Here is a 22,952-nt window from a genome sequence, read left to right as displayed (position 1 = left end):
CTCTATAAACTCATTGAACATCACAGAATTGAAATGTATTGGAGCTCCAAAATAACAACTGTTCTGAACTGACACAGTGCATGTTATATCCTTCTCTCTGTGGTACAATCTGTTGAAAGTTATGAAGATAGCATTGTAATTGAAGCACTGCACAGCCAGCTTGCATGCACTAAAAGGAGGATTTGGAACTGAATTAAGAAATGAAAGCTGTGATCACTTAGGTTGTGCAGTGTAAATCTACAAGAGTGAGTAGAGTGGGTTACTTTCACGGAGGGTGGTGCATGTATGGAATGAGCTGCCAGAGGAAGTGGTGGAGACTGGTACAATTGCAACATTTAAAAGGCATTTGGATGGGTATATGAATAGGAAGGGTTTAGAGGGATATGGGCCAAATGTAGGTAAATAGGATAAGATGAATTTAGGCTGTCTGGTTGGCATGGAATAGTTGGACTGAAGGGTATGTTTCCATGCTGTACAAAACTCTATAAAGGAAACTGTTGACTATGTAATCATCAACAAAAAAAAAGGTTGGGATATAGATTGAATATGGAATGAATGGATAAAAGACTTCGAAGGCTGAACAGCCCTGAATTAAGAAAGAGACATGCAGTCATCAAACAATGTGATTAGAGAAGGAATTTTTACTTTTCTGTTTGTCGGATGTGTCTCTGGCTAGTAAAGCCAGCATTTATTATCTATGGATGTAAGATTGCTCGCTGAACTGGAAGGTTTGTTTTCAGATGTTTTGTCACCATACTAGGTAACATCATTAGTGAACCTGCTGTGAAGCGCTGGTGTTATGACCCACTTTCTATTTGTGTTTAGGTTTCCTCAGTGATGTCATTTCCTGTTCTTTTTCTCAGGGTGGTAAATGGGGTCCAAATCTGTGTGTGTTGATAGAGATCCGGTTGGAATGCCATGCTTCTGGGAATTCTTGTGCGTGTCTATGCAGCCTTGCAGGGACTGGTGTTGTAGATTATTGTGGAGGGGGTGTTTACTGATTGCAGTCTGAGAGTTAGGAAGTTGAGGATCCATTTGCAGAGAGGGGAAGCAGAGTTCCAAGAAGCAGATGTTACAAGGATGTGTATAGGGCCAGGGAGATGATGTCTGCTGTGGACCTATTGTGACGGTAGGTGAACTGTAAGTGGATCAAGGCAATCGGAGAGGCTGGAGTTGATGTATGCCGCTATTAACCTCTCGAAGCACTTCATAATGATGGATATCAGACCCACCAGGCAGTAGTCATTAAGGCGTGTTGTTTAATTTTTCTTTGGCACTGGGATGACCGTGATGGTCTTAAAGCAGGTGGGAACCTTGCATTGGAGTAAGGAGAGATTAAAGATGTCGCAGATATTCTCACCAGTTGGTCTGTGCAGGATCTGGGTGCATGGCTAGGGACTCTATCCAGGCCAGTCACTTTGTGTATTCACCCTCAAGAAGGCTGATCTTATGATTACAGTGGTGAGTGTGGGTACAAGTGAAATCATTTCACTAACCTATTCAAAATGAGCAGAGAATTCATTGAGCTCATGAGGGAGGGATGCATTGTCAGCGATTCAACTCTACTTCGCTTTGTAACTCATTATATTGTGTAAGCCTGGCCACTGTTGATGTGTCTCCATGTAGTTAGTTCGAGACGCTAGTTTACTCTGGTATTGTCTTTTGGCATCTCTAATGGCTTTGCAAAGGTCGTACCTAGACTTCCTGTAGAAGTCAGGGTCACCCGATTTCAGTGTATTGAACCTGGACTTCAGTCAAGAGTAGATCTCCTGGTTCATCCATGGTTTCCAGTTGGGGACCGCTTGGATTAACTTCTTTTGGAAAACACTGTTCTCTATACACTGACTGATTTAAGGTTGTGACAGTTGTGGCAGACTCATTTTGGTTGGCCGCTGAGTTCTTGAATATGGACCAGTCCACTGACTCCAGGCAGTCGCGTAGGAGCTGGTCTGCTACCTCAGATCAGCATTGTATGACTTTCTGTACCGGATCCTTATGCTTCAGTTTCTGTTTGTAAGCTGGGAGAAGGAGCACAGCCATATGGTCTGGTTTACCAAAATATGGGCGGCGAATGGTGTGGTCAGCATCTTTAATTTAACAGGAGATGAGTTAATGGTAACTTGGTAGTGCACTTGAGGTTGGCCTGGTTGAAGTCACTGGTTATGATGAGCAAGGCTTTGGGGTATTCCATCTCAAGGCTATTTGTAGTGATATATATTTCATCAAGTATGCTCCTCACTTCCACATGGGGTGGGGTGTAAACTGCTGTCAGAGTAAACCCCTGCGGCAGGTAGTAGGGAACAGCCCCGACCATAAAATATTCTCAGTCTGGGGTGTAGTAACTTACCAAGATCATGTCTGAGCATCAGGAGGCAGACCCCTTTGCCTTACTCGAGGACCCTGTGTAGTCTATCTGGTGGATTGAGAAACCCTCCAGTTGAAAGGTACAGTCAGGTGAAGCAGAAGTAAGCCATATATTTTTTTTAAAAATTTGATAAATCTCCTGGCCCCGATGGGCTACATCCTAGAGTTCTGAGGAAGGTGGCTGAGAGGCGTTGGTTGTGATCTTTCAAAAGTCACTGGAATCAGGGAAAGTCCCAGATAATTGGAAAATCGCTGTTGTAACCCCCTTGTTCAAGAAAGGATCAAGACAAAAGATGGAAAATTATAGGCCAATTAGCCTAACTTTGGTTGTTGGTAAAAGTCTAGAATCCATCGTTAAGGGTAAGATTTCTAAATTCTTGGAAGGGCAGAGTCGGATTAGAACAAGTCAGCATGGATTTAGTAAGGGGAGGTCATGCCTGACAAACCCATTAGAATTCTTTTGAAGAGGTAATTAGTAGGTTAGACCAGGGAAACTCAGTGGATGTTATCTATCTAGACTTCCAAAAGGTCTTTAATAAGGTGCCTCACAGGAGGCTGCTATGTACAGTGAGGGCCCATGGTGTTCAAGGTGAGCTACTGACATGGATTGAGGATTGACTGTGAGCAAATGCGCGGTCTTGCACTTTGGGGAAAAAGAATACAGACGTGGACTATTTTCTAAACAGTACAAAAGGATCCGGGAGTGCTAGTCCAGGATTCTGTAAAGGTTAACTTGCAGGTTGAGTCCGTGATTAAGAAAGAAAATGTACTGTTGTCATTTGTCTCAAGATGTTTGGGATATAAAAGCAGTGATGTGCTTCTGAGACTTTATAAAGCTCTAGTTAGGCCCCATTTAGAATACTGTGTCCAATTTTGAGCCCCACGCCTCAGGAAGGACATACTGGCACTGGAGCGTGGCCAGCAGAGATTCACACGGATGATCCCTGGAATGGTAGGCCTAACCTACGATGAGTGGCTAAGGATTCTGGGATTGTATTCATTAGAGTCTAGAAGGTTGAGGGGAGATCTAATAGAAACCTTCAAGGCAGAGATTGATAAATTCTTGATTTCGCAAGGAATTAAGGGCCATGGGGAGAATGTGGGTAAGTGGAGTTGAAATGCCCATCGGCAGAGTAGACTCAATGGGCTGAATGGCCTTCATTCCACTCCTATGTCTTACAGTCTTATATCTCTGTATAGCAGAGTACACAATTCCCTTTGGTAGGTAAGTCTGGCTTTAAGTTTGTCCAGCTTGTTTTCAATGGCTTGGACATTTGCTAGGAGTATACTGGGGAAGGGGGACTTAAAACCGCATTGTTTCAGTCTCACCTGTCGGTCAGCACGTTTCCTTGGTAAGTGGCTGCTTCTGGTCAGGTTCAGGAGGCGATGTGGATAGTCTGCCATTTGGAATGTGAGTGGATGGATCTGTTGGGGTCTTGGACACTGGTTGCAGCCTTGGGCACTCTGGAGGTCTTGTTTTTTGTCTGGGCCTCAAAAATCAGTACACCACAAGGTCAGGGAGGACATTGGGACCACATCAGGTCCACTCCACAGTCAATTCGTCAATCGGTATCCAGGTAAGGCCTTTGAGAAGCTGGTAAATGGCTGGACATTTCGTCACTTCAGTTTTGATTAATTAAATTTGAACTCCCCAACTGTAAAAGAAACATTGCCATAGTCTGATCAGATTATAGGGCTGCTGTCTCGTCAGAGAGAGACGACGTGGTGGTTTAACCTGAGGGTCACCATGCCTCAGGTGAGGGGAGAGGTTGAGAAAGAGTCCTTCATGGGAACCTCGGCTAGTACAGGACTTGAACATCACTGCATTGTTAACCAGACACCCAAACAATTGAGCTAGCCAACTACAAAAACAAATTTGCTCGAAAAACTCAGCAGATCTGGTGGCACCTATGGAAATAAAGCAGAATTGACGTGTCTGGTCCAGGGAGCCGCCTTTAGAACAGTTCTGAAAAAGGGTTATTAGACCTGATACATTAACTCTGCTTTCTGTCCACAGGTGCTGCCAGACCTGCTGAGTTTATCCAGCAATTCCTGTCTTTTATTTGTTTCCAGCATAACACGGTTTTTTTGATTTTTTTTTAAGCAAACCAACTATGTCTTCAGATCCCTAGTTCCGGCTTCTGGATTACTAGGCCAGCAATATAACCATAAGATGTCCTTAAGGTATATAGTAGCAGAATTAGGCCATTCAGCCCATTGATCTGATCCACCATTCAATTGTGGTAGATATGTTTCTCAACCCCATTATCCTGCCTTCCTCTGGTAACCCTTGATCCCCTTATTAATCAAGAACCTAGCTATCTCTCAAGTACACTCAATGACTTGACCTCTGCAGCAATGAGTTCCACAGATTCACTTCCCTCTGGCTGAAGGAATTCCTCTCAGTTCTAAAGGGTTGTCCCTTTACTCTGAGGCTGTGCCCTCAGGTCCTAGTTTCCTACTCATGGAAGCATCTCCACATCCACTCTATTCGGCCCTTTCAGTTTACTGAGAGTTTCAATCAGACCTCCTAGTCATCCTTCTAAGTTCCATTGAGTACAGACCTAGAGTCCTCAACTGCTCAATGACAAATCCTTCATTTCTGGATCAATCTTGTGAACCTCTCTGAATCCCCTCCAAGGCTAGAACATCCTTAGATATGGGGCCCAAAACTGCTCATCATAATTGGAATGCAGATTGATTAGAGCCTTATACATCTTCTCTGTCCCTGCTCTTGTATTCTAGCCCTCTTTAAATTAATTCTAACATTGCATTTGCATTCCAACTATCAATTGAACCTGAATGTCAATCTTAAGAGAATCCTAATTTTGGACTCCTAAGTTTCTGTGCTTCAGATTTCCAAAGCCATTCCCCATTTTCGAAAATCGACTATGCCTCTATTCCTTCCACAGTACATAACCTCACATTTTCCCATATCGTATTGCATTTGCCACTACTTTGCCCATTCTCCTAGCCTGTCCTAGCTAGTCGTCCTCCTGCAATTCCACTATGCTCCTGCACTATGAACCGTGACTATAAATTTGGAAGATCAGATGAGAAGTTGCCAGACTCAGACTTTGGAAATTTCTATGGCATTGTTAAATAAATATCATATATTTGAGAGCAGTGTTTAAAATAATGTTATGGGAATATCATTATTACAATTTCAGTATGGCTTTTCCACTAAAGAATTAGCTGAAAACTTGTAGTCACAACAGCGACAATTTTTTCTACTCTGTTAACGGGCTGTTGTGTTTCCTACATGGCAACAGTAACCATATTTTAAAAGTACTTGTTTGGTTGTAAAGGGCTTTGAAAACTTAGGTCATGAAAGGTGCTATATCAATGTCTTTTTTAAACTTACAGCATCACGAAACAGTATATTCTCGCATATATTTGATCTCACTGCTCAGCTGTAGACAAACGCGTATTATAGCCTGAAAAGCTCTATTATTCTGCCAATAGAAAGCTGGCAACCATCTGTTGTAATACAGCTTATAGTGATAACTTGTCATTCAGATTCAACTAAGAACAATTCAAACTATTTTTGCGAATGAGAAGGCTAATATCTGTACCGATTAGAATTAGTCAGAAGCAACAGCCTTTTGATACCAGACAGCCGGGTTTTTAAAAAAAAATCTATTCCCTGTTGCGGTGCTGTTCAGAATGTTCTATATTCAATATGTTTGAATGTGAATGCTTCTTTACGAAAACTGCCACTGATACAATCAGCAATAAATTATTTTGGCTGGGATTTTGAGCTGTTGGAAATTCTGATAACTTTTGAGATACTTAATGAATCAACCGTTGTCGTTGCTGGTACGGGAACTGGTGAGGTACGTAATTGGAAGCTGGCGGATGGGGGGCGGGGGAGGTCGGAGAGGTGAGGTGGTAACTTATTTAGGAGTGTCACTCAAGTTTGGTTTTATAACGTGACAATGTCTGGACCGATACCTCCGTCATAAGTACACTTCAACGTAGGTAAAGGAACATTCCTTCATTGTGACAAACTTGGAAAACCATTCCTAAACTGATTTACCATTTCACGGAATATAGCGCTTAGTTGTTATACTGTTGACAACTCTTCGTATCCAACCTTAAAACCTTCATAATTGACAATTTCGGAATAAATCCTGGCCTTTGAAATATGCAGTATGATCTTTAATTAGGTTATAATTTACTTGTCATCGCACCATGGGCTGGGACTGAGAAAGTGCTGATAACCAATATGTTTAAGAACAAGATGGTACTTTTTAAAAAAAATGCGAGTGAACGGATATGACGGAAGTTTTTTTGCAGTCGGCTGAAGTGGAGGTTTGGTTTGGCTCACCCCTTTAGGCGTGGGTCTGGTCTTTCATTTGAGGTAAAACTTTCTGACTTCAAAAACAACACACTAGCTAAGTCACTGTGGATACAGTATGAATTAAGTGCTTTCCTCGACTTCTTGGTGGAGTTGAAAAAGCGTGGTTAGAAATGAATTTGAGATTTGTAGCCGCTTGCAAATATCTTGGGGAAAAAAAAGCAGAGAGTCTGAGGAAAGAATTTTTTCAGGATGCAGACGCGAGCAACGCCCTCTAGGAAGAGGCTATAAGAGAAAGGGAGGAGAACTCGGTTTCAGTTCTTGCTGCGGACAGACGCAGGGTGAATGTAGCCGCGATTTTTCGTACGAATCTCTGACACCTAGTAAATCGTGTTGAGATCGTATGATTCGTTATTTTCCGGAACCTGGTCTGCTGCAGTTTGGGAGGAACCCCGGCCGCTCGCGCTGAGATGACTTACCGTGCTCTTCACTAAAACTAGTCCACTTTATTTGTTGTCAATTTTTTGTTCGCCCTGCCTTTTTTTAAAAAAAGCTTTCCTTTGTGCAAATTGAACACAAAACGGAATCACCCCATGGATCGAAAGTACAGTGCTCGCGAGGAGGGAGTGCCAACCTCAATTGGCGGGACCCCTGATGAAGCCGGGGTTCCAAGTCTCGCTGCTACCGACATGATGACTCTGTTAACTCGCTTCGGCAAAACACTTCTGTGGCTCATGTTGATCTATCTAACCGGTTACTTCGGGCTGAGTGTGAGCTTTCTGGTTTTCGGACTGATGCTGTGGATGGGGTGGAAAATGCGGAGACAGAGCAAACAGAACAAGCTGAGGGACGCCTTCTACCTCCTGGAAAACGAAGAGAACGTCACCAGAAAAAGAACAAACAAGAGCCTGCCAGCTTGGGTAAGGGGCATACAGCGGGAAGTCTCGCTGTGTAGAAAGTACAAGAATTCTTTTTAGCTGTAAAGTTTTTGACTCTATGGGGAATTACAATCCCAGTCAGAAAATTTGAACAGGGAGGGATGCGCGGGGTCCTAGTGCTACCTCAATTAACCCTTTCTACCAAGGGGGTTTGTGATTTCCTACGGATATCTGCAGGAGTAAAGAACATTTAAAAGAATCATTAAAATGCGTGCATCTTAGAAAAAATGTGAATAATTTTAAATGCGATTTTATTTCTGCGAGTTATTTTAACGTAATAGCTCAGTTTCTTACATAAAAATATCATTTCTTCATGAACGAACATTTGGCATTGTATTTCTGCGGTTAAGATTGCGAGTGATGGATTAGAAATTTCAACAGGGTGAGATCATTGCATATTTTTTGACGTTGCATGACTTGGTTGGTATAATATATTTTGAACTGTAGTTCTACAACGATCCCCATCCTCAATGATGAGGGAGCTCAACATAGTGTAAAAGATCAGGCTTACACACTTGCATCAACCTTTAGTTAGAAATGCTGAGTGGATGATTCATCTCATCCTCCTTCAGAGGCCTCCAGTATCATATGCCAATGTTCAGTCAATTTAATTAATTCCATGGGATATCAAAAAATATCTGAAGGTACTAGACAATGCAAAGGATCTGGGCCCTGATAACATTCTGGCAATAGTACTGAAGACTTAGGCTGCAGAATTTGCCATTTCCTATCCAGTCTGTTCCAGTATAGCTCCTGCATCAGTATCTATCCGGCAAAGTGAAAAATTGCCCAGGTATGTCCTGTGTACAAAAGCAGGACAAATCCAACCTGGCCAGTTGGCACCATATCAGTCTACTGTCAATCACCAGTTTAAAAAAAAGTTGGAAAGGGCCACCAATAGTGCTATCAAACAGCAGTTGCTAAGGGATAACCTGCTCAGTGATACTCAGTTTGGGTTCCACTAGGGTGCACAGACTTGGTTCTAACATGGACAAAACAGCTGAATTTGAATGGTGTGATGAGAGTGACCGCCCTCAAAATCAAGGCCACGCTTGACCAAATGTGGCACCTCGGAACCCTAGCAAAACTGCAGACAATGGGAATCAGATCAAACTTGCCACTGGGTGGAGTCATACATGGCACAAAGGAAGATGATTATGGTTATTGGAGGTCAGTCATCTCAGCTCCAGGACATCTCTGCAGGTGTTCATTAACATAGATATTTCTAATCAACCTGTTCCAAGATGTTGTGACACACCTCTGGAGCAGATGAGAATTAAATCCAGGTCTTCTAGTCCAGAGGTAGGGACACCACCGCTGTGCCATCTAGCCAAGACCAGTAGAAAATGGTTGATCAAGTCCCAAGCCCCAAATGATATCCACATCCTACTGTAACCTAACTGGCTACTTCATTATCTGGAGCTGTGAATAGAGTTATACACTAATAATCAGCAGCCACAGCTCCACACTCAATCTTTGGCGAGTGGACGTAATTCAGAATTGAGCAGCTGAAGATGATTGAATTGAGGAAACTTGTGGCACCTTGCAGCGATAAACCAAGGGTACAATGACCACCTAACAAAGAACTTCATTTGCATCAAGTACAACTGCACTTACTGGACACTACCTTCACTCCAATTCATATTTGCCAATACTTCATCGACTTCCCCTACTTAAATACCGTCTTGCTGTCAAGGATACTTGCTACTCTCGCATTCCATTTGGTATACAACTCTTGGGTCCATATCTGCATCCTGCTCCTCGGATGTTGCCTGACCTGGTGTGCTTTTCCAGCACCACTCTGATCTAGACTCTGGCTTCCCGCCTCTAATCAACCTCTTCAGACATCTTATGATGCACATCTGGAGTGGGTGGGACTCTGGCTCAGAGGTAAGAACACAATTACTGTGTCATAAGAGCCCCAGTTCCTTGGAGTAGTGTCTTTGGCCCAGTCATCTTTAGCCACTTCATAAGGTCAAAGTGGGAATGTTTGCTTATGATTGTGCAATGTTTTGTATCATTTGCAACTCAGATACTGAAGCAGTCTATGTTCAAATGCAGCAAAATCTGGACAGTATCCACATTTGGGCTGATGAAGTGAGAAGTAACGTTGCCTGACACTCTGTGGCATGATAGACCCATCTTCCCTTGATGTTCAAATGGATTACAGTCACTCAATCCCCACTACCAACATCTTGGGAAAATACTATTGATCAGAAACTGAACTGGATCAGCCATATAAATACATTAGCAAATGAACAGGTCAGAGATTAGGAAATTGCAACTCCCGTTCTTTCTCCCCAGTGCTTGTCAGTCACTTACAAGGTGCAAGTCAGAAGTGTGGTGGAGTGCTATCGACTTGCCTGGATGAGTACAGCTCTAATGTAAAATACTTGACACACTCCAGAACAAAGCAGTTTGCTGGATTGGAACCCCATCTATTGTCATAAACATTTACTGCCTCTCCTGCTGACACACATTGGCAGCCATGTATGCCATTTACATGACTACTCGCTAAAACTCCTTGGATAGCTCCTTCCGATCTGCAGCATCTTCCCCCTACAAGGACAAGGGCAGCAGACACCGGCGAGCACCACCACCTGTAAATTCCCCTCCAAGCCACTCACTATCCTGTCTTGGAAATATATCACCGTTCTTCCATTATCTTGGAGCTCCATCCCTAACAGCATTGTGGGCGTAATTACATATGGAGTACGGTGTTTCAAGAAGGCAGCTCACCATAAGTTTCTTGAGGGCAATTAGGGATGGACAGTAAATATTGGTATAGTTAGTGAGGTCCACAACCGACAATAAAAAAAAATTTCCTTTTTGATAATTTGCCTGATCAGATGTGGTAGAAATTCCTTATTGAAAGATTATTTGCCTGTGAAATGAATCTTCCCTTTCTTTCCGGTACAGATGTTGCTCTGAAGCAAAATACATTGTTAGCATAGTTACACATTTTGTTATAAGCTTACAATTGTGGATCTTGACAACCTTGATCGCAGAGATCACAACCACTGTTCCATTAAAGTAGAACTATGTAGTACAGTCATTTCTTCTGCAGCATGATAATCGCATTTCTGTGTGATCCCACTCTATACAAGAATCGCACAATACAAAGTGTCGGTGATGTAATCGTGTTACAGTCAACACAAGTTTTAAAAGTTCGTGCTTTAAAGTGATTGATGAATAGGGGACGCTGTTTTTACAGCGAATTCACGCTGACACAACGCACATTGTAACAAAACGACCTGTAGTCACTTGTATCGATGTTGAGGTAGTTGATCGCAAAGAGGGGAGGAGAGATTGCAAATAGTAGAGGTTACAGTGCCCTATTCCCTCTCATTGTAGACACCATATATACCAAACTTGAATTTTTAAATTAAAAAAATGGGTGCAGCGCATGCACTTTTGATCTCTACGGTTTTATCACCCTGGATGGTTTTTGTGCCTTGAAAAACTCTAATTTACTGCATCATGAACAGATGGGATTTGTGTTCCCACATATCATTGTCAAGGGAAGATGTTAAGTAAAGGCACTTTTTTGCAAGGAGGGTCATGGAGTCATACAGCATTCAGCATGGAAACAGACCTTTCAGTCCAACTTGTCCATGCTGGCCAAGTTTCCCAAACCAAACAAGTCCCACTTGCCTGTGTTTGGCCTTTATCCCTCTAAACCTACTTGTCCAAATGTCTTTTAAATGTTGTAACTGTACCTGCATTTACCATTTCCTCTGGAAGTTCATTGCACATACTATAGGACCTTTCTAAATCTTTCTCCTCACATCTTAAAAATATGGCCCCTAGTTTTGAACTCCCCCACCCTACGGAAAAGGAATTTGAAATTCACCTTATTTATGCCCCTCATGATTTTATAAAGTCACCCCTCAACTTTCTATGTTTCAGTGAAAAAAGTTCCAGCCTATTCAGCCTCTCCTTATAACTCAAACCCTCCAGTGCCAACAACATCCTGGTAAATCTTTTCTGAACCCCCTCCAATGTAATAATATCCTGGCTATAGCAGGGTAACCAAAACTGAACGCCGTACTCCAAAAGTGGCCTCACCAATGTCCCCTACAACCTCAAGATAACATCCCAATTCCTATACTCAATGGAAGGAGCAATGAAAGCAAGTGTGCTAAATGCCTTCTTAACCACCCTGCCTACCTGCAATACATCTTTCAAAGAACTATGTACCTGAACCCCTAGGTCTCTGTTCAACAGCACTGCCCAGGGCCCTCCCATTAACTGCATAGGTTCTGCCCTTGTTCATTTTATGAAAATGCTCCCCCACTGAAATTTTGATCACCTGGCCGGGCTCATTTCCCATTACCAGGTCCAGTATGGCCTGTTGTCTAGTTGAGCTGTCTACATATTGTCTCAAGAAACCCTCCTGAATGTACCTAACACATCCGCCCCATCTAAGCCCTGGCATTAAAGGAGTTCCAATCAATACTGGGGAAACTAAAATCACCCACTGCTACAATCCTGTTGTTTTTACATCTTTCCACAATCTGCCGCTGAATATCAGGAGGCCTATAATATAACCCCATCATGATGATGGCACCACGTTAGCCAACCTCCAGTCTTCTGGCACCTCACTTGTAACTATTGATGATACAAATATCTCAGCAAGAGGCCCAGCAATCACTTCCCTAGCTTCCCATAGAGTTCTAGGGTACACCTGATCAGGTCCTGGGGATTTATCCACTTTTATGGGTTTCAAGACATCCAGCACTTCCTCCTCTGTAATATGGACGTTTTTCAAGATGTCACCATCTATTTCCTCACATTCTGTACCTTGCATGTCCTTCACCACAGTAAACACTCATGCAAAATACTCGTTTAGTATCTTTCCCATCTTCTGCGGTTTCCCATATAGGCTGCCTTATTGATCTTTGAGGGGCCCTATTTTCTCCCTAGTTACCCTTTTGTCCTTAATATATTTGTAAAAACCCTTTGGATTCTCCTTAACCCTACTTGCCAAAGCTATCTCATGCCCCCTTTTTGCCCTCCTGAATTCCATTTTAAATATGCTCCTCCTACTACTCTTTCTAAGAATTCACTTGATCTATCCTGTCTATACCTAATGTATGCTTCCTTCTTTTTCTTGACCAAAACCCCAATGTCTCTAGTCAAGCAGCATTCCCTGCATCTATCAGCCTTTCCTTTCACCCTAGCAGGAATATACTGTCTCTAGACTCTCATTATATCATTTCTGAAGGCTTTCCATTTTCCAGCCATGTCTTTACCTGCGAACATCTGCACCCAATCAACTTTTGAAAGTTCTTGCCTAATACCATCAAAATTGGCCTTCCTCCAGTTTCAAACTTTAACTTTTAGATCTGGTCTATCCCTTTCCATCACTATTTTAAATCTGGTCGCTGAATTATGGTCGAATTATGGTCGCTGGCACCAAAGTGCTTCCCCACTGACATAGTCACCTGCCCTGCCTTATTTCCCAAGATTTGGTCAAATTTTGCACCTTGCACCATACTGAACCAGAAAATTGTGTTGTACACACTTAAGAAATTCCTCTCCATCTAAATCCTTAACACAATGGCAGTCCCAGTCTATGTTTGGAAAGTTAAAATCCCCTACCACAACCACCCTATTATCCATACAGATAGCTGAGATGTCCTTACAAATTTGTATCTCAATTTCCTACTGACTATTGGGGGTCTATAGTACAATCCCAATCAGGTGATCATCCCTTTCTTATTTCTCAGTTCCACCCAAATAACTTCTTCCCTGGACGCATTCCCAGGAATATCCTCCCTAAGCACAACTGTAATGTTACCCATCATCAAAAATGCCACTCCCCCTCCTCGCTCTTGCCCCACCCCCCCCCCTTCTAGCTTTCCTACAGCATTAAGCTGCGAGTCCTGTCTATCCCTGAGCCATGTTTCTGTAATTGTTATGATATCTCAGTCCCATGTTCCTAACCATGCCCTGAGTTCATCTGCCTTCCCTGTTAGGCCTCTTGCATTGAAATAAATGCAGTTTAATTTACCTCATTCTCTGCTTTGTCAGTCTGAGAATTTTTGTCTTCACAAATATATGTACACGTATCAATGTTCTGACGTTAGTCTTGCCAATTTTGAGTGCATCACATCCTGTTAATGTCATATAAATAATGAAGCATGCTTCAGATTGCAGCAATTGAATGAAACTAATTTAAAAGCTGCTTCCACAGTCATTTTCAATACATTGCTTCTGTATAAAGTAAAATGAATCTTTACCCGCTGGGAGTTTATCCCACCTAGAGCCTCTCAAACTAACTGAACGTTTTGATTGCATTATGCATCAATTACTGTGTACTGTCTTGGTAGAAAGGAGAGATGCGCTAGAGGATGGGGAACAGATTAGATTCGGTGGATGAAGGGTTATATAGAAATATAGTCAAAATTAACATTGTTCAAATATCATTCAATACCTCTCCGTAGATCTAATTACATAGGGTATGGAAATCAAAACTACAAGTGATAGATTGACTCAGTTTTAACAAGAAGTCTTAAAAAGGGATTTCAAAACTCCAAATAATTTTTAATTGGAGCTTGAGTTTTTCTCCAATATTATGTTTCTCACATTTTATTATCTCAATATTTGGAAAAAGTACATTTTCCACTTTCCTGTAGTAACCATTCACTATGCCAAGCCTTTATCAGTGAATGGTAATGTCAGTATTCACTGTTAATAAGATAGATAAACAAATCAGAATGCTTAACAAACAATAAGCAGAGAAAGTGTCAGATTTCTTAAATTGGGTGAAGCAGTTTGAAAATGCAGATGAAAGGCCAGATTAACTCTTGGAAATACATTGATCATGTTTACAAGGAGCTCAGAAGGTGAGAGAGTCGTGAACATATGTGTACAATGCTGGCTGAGGTTGTCAGCCACTTTCATTTTACTCCAGTCACCAATTTGACGAGCAAAGATCACAAGATACACTTCTGTTACAAAGCAACCTAGGATGTGATTTGAAGAAAATGTTTCGGGCATGTGCATTGGGGAAGAGTGTGAGTGAAAGTGGATGACAAGAGTCAGGATATTAAAGAATCTTGGAAAAAAAAAGATAAAATCAAAGCTAGTCATAAAATACAGTCTGGATGTTGTTAAAGAGGGTAAGTTCCTATGTGTTACCAAGCTTGAGAGTAGAATGTCTTTAAATGCTGATGTTCAAACAACAGCAAAGAGAGGGATGGCCTCACTTAAAATGAGGGAGTAACAATCATGCTAATACACTTGACAGCTCTCAATAGATAAGGGGGAAACATCTTGAAGACTGGTTAGAAGGCAGAAATTACACAAAGTGAACTAGTGTAAGGTAATAAGTATTACCACTGTGCCAGGGCACAATTTGGTTCCCCAATTGTATTTTGTGCCTGAACTGGAGTCGTTTGATGCAAACATTACTTTGTGGAGTAGCTGTGGTCATGCCCAAGCCACCCTTTGGTACCTTCTGGTGTCAGGATTGCAACACTATCAGTCAATGTTTGGGGAGGAAAGAAAATAAAATTAATTGCAAAAAGTGAGAAAGCCAAAATACATGTTCGTTTGGAAACAATGAATATGTGGGGCGGTTACAGTGAAGAATATATATTAAAGAGAACAGGGTGACATTCCTCTGGATTGAAAATGGGAGCAAGTCTGTTTTTGCTTAAAATTAACAAATTGTATTCTCATAACACACATTCCTGGAATATATTGTAAAATATAGTTATTTTCCATTTTATTGTTAAAGGAGAAAATTCACCCCACAGTGTAATCATGTAAATGATATCAGAACCTGCTACTAAAGAACTCTATTTGACCTGACACAGCCTGATGCCCACAATGAAGTGCTTTATTCTCAAGCAGCAACGTGCATCAACTCAGTGAACATTATGTTCACAAAACACAAATATTTCCTCAATTACATCCTTTATCTGAAGTTTATTTTAAACGAGACACTTATTTTACATCAGGTAAAGGCTGCAATTAAAGTTCAAAATCCATTAACATCACCCATTGGTTCGATCAATTCACTGAGAATACTGATCAACATTTGTTCAATCCTAGACACCAAAAGAAGCTGGCTTTGTTTCCGAACAATACTGTTTATATGTTGACCACAAGATTCTCTACAACCAAATACTAGTATTTCAGAATCCCACTGAATTGTTTCCTCACAGCCTATGTTTTCTTTTAATTTGGAGGTGCTGGTGTTGGACTGAGGTGTACAAAATTAAAAATCACGCAACATTAGGTTATAATCCAACAGGTTTAATTGGAAGCACTAGCTTTCGGAGCACTGCTCCTTCATCAGGTGGTTGTGGAGTATAAGATCGTAAGACACAGAATTTATAGCAAAAGTTTACAGTGTGATGTAACTAGAATTATATATTGAAAAAGACCGGGATTGTTTGTAAGCCTCTCATCTTTTGGAATGACCATATTGTTTTCAGTTCTTTCATATGTAAACCCCAGAACACTTTTTAAAAGTTACATTCTCAAGTGAACTTTAACAATAGGTGCCATGTCAGCTCAAATAATGCATTGAAGGTGTGAGGTTAAAGTTTTTGTAAGTGTGCCCCAATGTTCAGACTGATTCTATTTCTAAAAAAGGGATTTACAGAATCGTATTTGAATTCGTGCATTTGAGCAAAATAAAATATAATTCTGCAAGTACAAATGCACCCCACAAACTTGTGTGTGTATGTACACGTGTGTGTGGGCTAATAGATGTGACTGTCTGTGAGAGAATGTGTATATGTGTATGTATGTGAAGGGGTATAAGTCTGTGAGAGGGTGTGTATGTGTGAGCATACGAGAGAAGGTCTGTAGGTGTGTTTGTGTGTGTGTGAGAGAGTGTGTAGTGCAGTGGGGTCATCTGTAGTGTGAAATGACCCCAAGGTCCTGTTTGAAGCCACCCCCATGGCTACTGAACTTGGCCATCAGCCTCTGCTCAGCCACTTTGCGTTGTTGCTTGTCCCGAAGTCCACCTTGGAGAATGGTCACCAGAAGGTCTGAGGTTGAATGTCCGGACCGCTGAAGTGTTCTCCATCTGGGAGGGAACACTCCTGAGTGGTGATTGTTGTGCGGCGTCCATTCATCTGTTGCCGTAGTGTCTGCTTGGTCTCGCCAATGAACCATGCCTCGGGGCATCCTTGCTGGAGATCAGAGCTGAAAAATAGCTTCATGGAACACTTTTATTGTTCTTGCCATTCTTCTATACAGCTGAGAGATATGGACTGTCCGCAGATGTCAGCTGATGAACTCAAAAGTATCAACCAAGACCATTACTTTGTTGCTTGGTTGCACAAGACATGAAAGTTCTCAAATGGCAAACATAAGCAGCATGCAGCTTACAGTGATGAAGGCACAGCTTCAATGGTTGGATTGTGTCATCTAAATGAATACTAACTTGCCAATGTGCTTAATAGTATGTACAACTGATGGTCAATGAAAGCAATCCTTATGTTCTGCAGAACAACCTGGGAAGTAGTAGCCATAGGCTGGTTGGCACAGTCAAGTCTTAGCTGGTATAGCTGACATCAAGGATAACATGAAAAATTTAAATGAAAAGAGCAGCTGCAGCACCTGGCATGGAGCATCGATGACTTTATCTTTTCGAAATTTCCTCTAAGCCACACAATGCAGCAGAAATCAAGGCTTAAAACCACAGCTTTTCGAACATTGTTACGGTATCAGTATCCCTTTGATAATTCTATTTTGAGCAGTATCAACGTTCATTACAGTCAATTGAACAGTCATCAAATACATTTAGCTTTGAATAGAACAACTTATTCGTTTAGATCAAAACTGCCTCAGGCAGGTTTTACTGAGATTTAGAAACATGGTGCCATGGGGATTTTTGTGAACTTAAACCCCACAGTACAGTAGCAGTGATTCTTTTTGTTTTGCAAGACCATGCATTTTTAAAGACCAGTTTCAGTTATTGTTGCAAATTGTTTAATGGAGAATATGAGCACTCTTTAAAAAGTCACACCTTGTGATGATCTGTATTGAATGGGTTGTGGTATTGAAATATGAGGATGGAATGGCCTGATCTAAATGTTCAGGCTCGGCGAAATAAAAGTCAACATTTAGCCATAGCAATAAATTAGACTAAGCATGTGACTGGACTGGAATGTGCAGTCTACTCTAGTTTAGTCTTCTGATACTGTGCAGAAACATTTTTGGTGCAAATGTACCCTGAAGTCGTTACTTGCAAGTCTAATACAATGTAGTTTTTCACAGAATTTTCAAAAGAGGCAGGGACATTACTGTGAAATTTTAGCAAGACTACACTTCTAACATCAAAACAGAAAGGGAGAGAATCAATGGTGAGTAGGAAAATAAAGAAAAATAATTATGTGCGACAGTGTTGGGAAGAAAAATGCAATACGGCAAGTCAGAGAACAGGAAGGGTAGAAAGGAATAGGGCTGCATTTCCCATGCTTTGTTTCCTAGTGATAAAGCAGAGGAAATAGGGATAGAGACTTGAGATGCTGGATCTCTGCCTTTATGTTGCTTTTCCAGGAGTTTCTTTGGGGATGGGGGTGTATGATCATGGGGCATGGGGCATGGGACAAAGCTCGACAACTGTCATAGTAGTGAGACCAGGGATAGAGTATGGGGGAAGAAGTGGGCATTGGCTTATGCTCTGTCCTTTAAAGTCAGATGAGACAGAGAACACATGAAGCAAGGAGTTCTAGAAACCTGGGTTGGCACTGGAGGCCTCTGACTGCCTGATTCTGGCTTAAATATCAACAGGCTTCCCTGGTACTGGGTGCTGCCAGAGGCAGTCCTAACATTTGTAAATAATCTGAACATGGGGAATTAAGTGACTTGCAGTGGTCACAGAGTCATCGAGTTAGAGATGTACAGCATGGAAACAGACCCTTCGGTCCAACTTGTCCATGCCGACCAGATATCCCAACCTAATCTAGTCCTACCTGCCAGCACCTGGTCCATATCCCTCCAAACCCTTCCTATTCATATACCCATCCAAATGCCTTTTAAATGTAATTGTACCAGCCTCCACCACTTCCTCTGGTAGTTCATTCCACACACGTACCACCCTATGTGTGAAAAAGTTGCCCCTTAGGTCTCTTTTATATCTTTCCCCTCTCACCTTAAACCTATGCCCTCTAGTTCTGGACTCCCCGACCCCAGGGAAAAGACTTTGTTTATTTATCCTATCCATGCCCCTCATAATTTTGTAAACCTCTATAAGGTTGTAAACCTCTATAATTTTGTAAACCTCTATAAACCTCAGTCTCCGATGCTCCAGGGAAAACAGCCCCAGCCTGTTCAGCCTCTCCCTGTAGCTCAAATCCTCCAACCTGGCAACATCCTTGTAAGTCTTTTCTGAACCCTTTCAAGTTTCACAACATCTTTCCGATAGGAAGGAGACCAGAATTCCACGGAATATTCCAACAGTCGGAGTGGGACCATTTGGTGCAGCCACTTTGGCACGAGAGATTCGGTGCGGCCAGTTTGGCGCGACCCATTTGGGTGCAGAACTGTTTTGTAGTTATTCAGTAGTGGTTATTAAACTACTATTATTAAAATAAAACATATTAATATACAAATTATTAAAGTAAAATAAACCCGTTAAAATGCCATCAACAATTTTGTATTTGCCTTATTTCTTTCATTTTTATTTTCTTTTTATCATTTTTACTGAAGGGAATAAACATTATTTTTCTTTTTATTGCTTTCATTAATGCTTGTAAGTAAGCCTGAAAAGGAATAAATAAGAGCTGCGCCGAATCGCTCGTGCCAAAGTGGCTGCGCCAAATGGTCCTACACCCACCAACAGTGGCCTAACCAATGTCCTGCTCAGCGGCAACATGACCTCCGAACTCCTGTACTCAATACTCTGACCAATAAAGGAAAACATACCAAACGCCTTCTTCACTATCCTATCTACCTGCGACTCCACTTTCAAGGAGCTATAAACCTGCACTCCAAGGTCTCTTTGTTCAGCAACACTCCCAAGGACCTTACCATTAAGTGTATAAGCCCTGCTACGATTTGCTTTCTCAAAATGCAGCACCACACATTTATCTGAATTAAACTCCATCTGCCACTTCAGCCCATTGGCCCATTTGGTCAAGATCCTGTTGTAATCTGAAGTAACCCTCTTCGTTGTCCACGACATCTCCAATTTTTGTGTCATCTGCAAACTTACTAACTGTACCTCTTATGCTCACATCCAAATCATTTATGTAAATGACAAAAAGTAGAGGACCCAGCACCGATCCTTGTGGCACTCCACTGATCACAGGCCTCCAGTCTGAAAAACACCCCTCCACCACCACCCTCTGCCTTCTACCTTTGAGCCACTTCTGTATGCAAATGGCTAGTTCTCCCTGTATTCCATGAGATCTAACCTTTCTAACCAGCCTCCGATGGGGAACCTTGTTGAACACCTTCCTGAAGTCCATATAGATCACATCTACTGCTCTGCCCTCATCAATCCTCTTTGTTACTTCTTCAAAAAACTCAATCAAGTTTGTGAGACATGATTTCCCACGCACAAAGCCATGTTGACTACCCCTAATCAGTCGTTGCCTTTCCAAATACATGTACATCCTGTCCCTCAGGATTCCCTCCAACAACTTGCCCACCACCGAGGTCAGGTTCACTGGTCTATAGTTCCCTGGCTTGTCTTTACCACCCTTCTTAAACAGTGGCACCATGTTTGCCAACCTCCAGTGTTCTGGCACCTCATCTGTGACTATCGATGATACAAATATCTCAGCAAGAGGCCCAGCAATCACTTCTCTAGCTTCCCACAGAGTTCTCGGGTACACCTGAACAGGTCCTGGGGATTTATCCACCTTTACCCGTTTCAAGCACTTCCTCCTCTGTAATCTGGACATTTTGCAAGATGTCACCATCTATTTCCCTACAGTCTATATCTTTCAATCCTTTTCCACAGTAAATACTGATGGTCGTTGCAGTAAGACTACATTTTGGGTGTGCTGCACTTGCTAGCTGCTCAGGTACATTATAATTAAAACAAAATAATTAATTTAATAATTTAATGTATTAAATTAAAAATTTTGTTTTGTGATTTGCAACTTAATGAATTTTCACAATTAAAGCATGCATTTCAGCACCAGCAATAACAGTATTTATACTTCAAACTAGTGTTGTTTTGGCTGCTTGGGTGCCTGCTGGTAATAGCAAGGAACATTTAAGAGTTTGATTCCATATCTATGCTGGATGAAGCTGATCTTAGGCAGAGTGTCAACAGTGAGTTCAGGGTCCAGGGTTGGGGAGGAGCAGATCAACCAGAAACCCTCCCTGTGTGCAGTGGGGAAAACGTTGGGTTTGGTTATAATGCTATCCCGTTCTGTTCAGAACAGATGCTCAATGTCCAGTCATTATATAGAAAAGAATAATCACTTGGGCAAAGTACCAGAATGACACTGGAGAAATGGTGTGGTGCTGGAAAAGCACAGCAGGTCAGGCAGCATCCGAGGAGCAAGAAAATAGACATTTTAGGCATAAGCCCTTCATCAGGAATTCCTTCATCACAATTCTGATGAAGGGCTTATGCCCGAAACGTGGACTCTCCTGCTCCTCAGATGCTGCCTAATGTGCTGTGCTTTTCCAGCACCACACTTTTCAACTCTGATCTCCAGCATCTGCAGTCCCTACTTTCTTTCACTGGCGAAATGGTGGCAAAGTGACTGTGTTATTGGACTTATGATCTAGAGGCCAGGCTCATGTTCTGAGGCCGAGAGTTCAAATCCCAGGACAGCAGGTGGAATTGAAGTGTCAGTGTTCATTAGTGAGAGGGACAATGTGGATAAGCAAATCAGGGAGAAGGACTGTGATATAATTAAAGAAACTAGTACAGACAGAAAAGAGGTTCTGTGTGGTCTGGCAGGATTAAAAGCAGACAAGTCATCTGGGCCAGATGAAATGTATCCCAGGCTGTTGAGTGGGGCAAAGGAGGAAATAGCAGAGGTGCTGTCAATAAGTTTCAACTCCTCTCGCCACAGGAGGGGTACCAGAGGACTGGAGGACAGCTAACCTGGTGCTGTTATTCAAGAAGGGATAAACCAGGAAACTACAGGCCAGTCTTTCTAACCTCAGTGCTGGGGAACCTATTGGAAGCAATTCTGAAGGATAGAATGAATCTGCACATGGAGATACAGTCAGCATGGCTTTGCTAACCGGAATTCATTTCTGACCAACTTGATCGAATGTATTGAAGAAATAACCAGGTAACAGCAACATCAAAGCATTTGCACATGATCAACTATGTCATCATTTGATCCAGAGACCTAAAGGATGCTGTCATTACCAAAGCAATGACCAGTGCAGATGACTGCTGGAGAGAACTGCTGGAGCTCATTTGCTCCTCAATATCCATCAAATGCCACTAGAAGCAGCTGAAGACTAAGAAACATTTCAGAAAAACGCTCATCATTAAGTAGTTTCAAGAAGGCTAGCAAACTTCCAACAGTGTCTTCACTAAAAGCTGCAAAGAGTTCATTTTCACGGGGTGGAGGAAATCTGGAAAGAGCTGAAGACAGCCATCATCTGAAGTTGTGAAGAAACCATTGGCTACATGACCAGGAAACACCAAAACTGGTTTAATGACCACATCATCTAAGACCTCATTGACAAGAAGAGGAAAGCTCTCCATTCCTGGGTGAGTGACATCGTCAGTGAAGCAAAGAGGAGAACTCATCAAACTGAAAAGGCAGAGTTACTGTTACAGAAAAGGCAGCGTTACAGAGAAGAGCTGGGGGCATCAAGAACAAATGATAGACTGAGAAAACTAAGGAGCTGCAGCTCATTGCTGACAAACATGACACCGGGGTTTCTTCAGTGTCACCAAGGCAATTGCAGGACCCAATACCCATGGCTTCAACCGGTGTGGAGTAAAGATGGAATCCTTTTAAGAGACAGAATAAACATCAGCCTGTGTCGAAAAACCTTTCAATGAACTCCTAAACTGTGATACAACTGGAGATGAGAATGTGTTTGAGGAAATTCCCCAACTCCCCGACAAAGATGTTCTTGGACTCCTACCTAGTGTGGCAGAAGTTGAAGCCTCCATTAGTCTCATGAAAAATGGAAAAAGAAGATATCCCTGCCAACCTCAGGGATGCTGCCAGTGCCACTGTCTTCAAGAAAGAAGATAAAGTGGGCAGTAGGAACTACTGTGGAATTTCCCTACTCTCCGTCGCCAGGCAGCTCATCACCCGAATCCTCCCAGCTGCCTTCTCCCAGCGTGAGGAAATCCTTCTTGAAAGTTACTGTGGCTTTGATGGGTATGATTTTTGCTGCTCAGCAACTCCAGGAGAAGTTCCAGGAACAACACTAACCTCTCT

At 42.1% G+C, this 22,952-nt stretch overlaps 1 protein-coding gene across 1 annotated transcript in view; it reads left to right on the top strand.

Annotated features, from left to right (window-relative positions):
• Nucleotides 1-6,670: 6,670 nt before the first annotated feature.
• esyt1a (extended synaptotagmin-like protein 1a) overlaps nt 6,671-22,952 on the top strand; it is a 161,708-nt gene continuing 145,426 nt past the window's right edge. The window contains exon 1 of the mRNA XM_072567235.1: nt 6,671-7,584. Within this exon, the coding sequence (XP_072423336.1) occupies nt 7,258-7,584 (327 nt within the window). The 5' untranslated portion in view covers nt 6,671-7,257. The remainder of the gene's footprint in view (nt 7,585-22,952) is intronic.

The sequence above is a fragment of the Chiloscyllium punctatum genome, chromosome X, assembly GCF_047496795.1.
Source record: "Chiloscyllium punctatum isolate Juve2018m chromosome X, sChiPun1.3, whole genome shotgun sequence".
In the NCBI taxonomy this organism is placed as follows: domain Eukaryota; kingdom Metazoa; phylum Chordata; class Chondrichthyes; order Orectolobiformes; family Hemiscylliidae; genus Chiloscyllium; species Chiloscyllium punctatum.
Note: the sequence above shows the minus strand (reverse complement) of the source record. Positions and strands in the feature narration are given on the sequence as shown.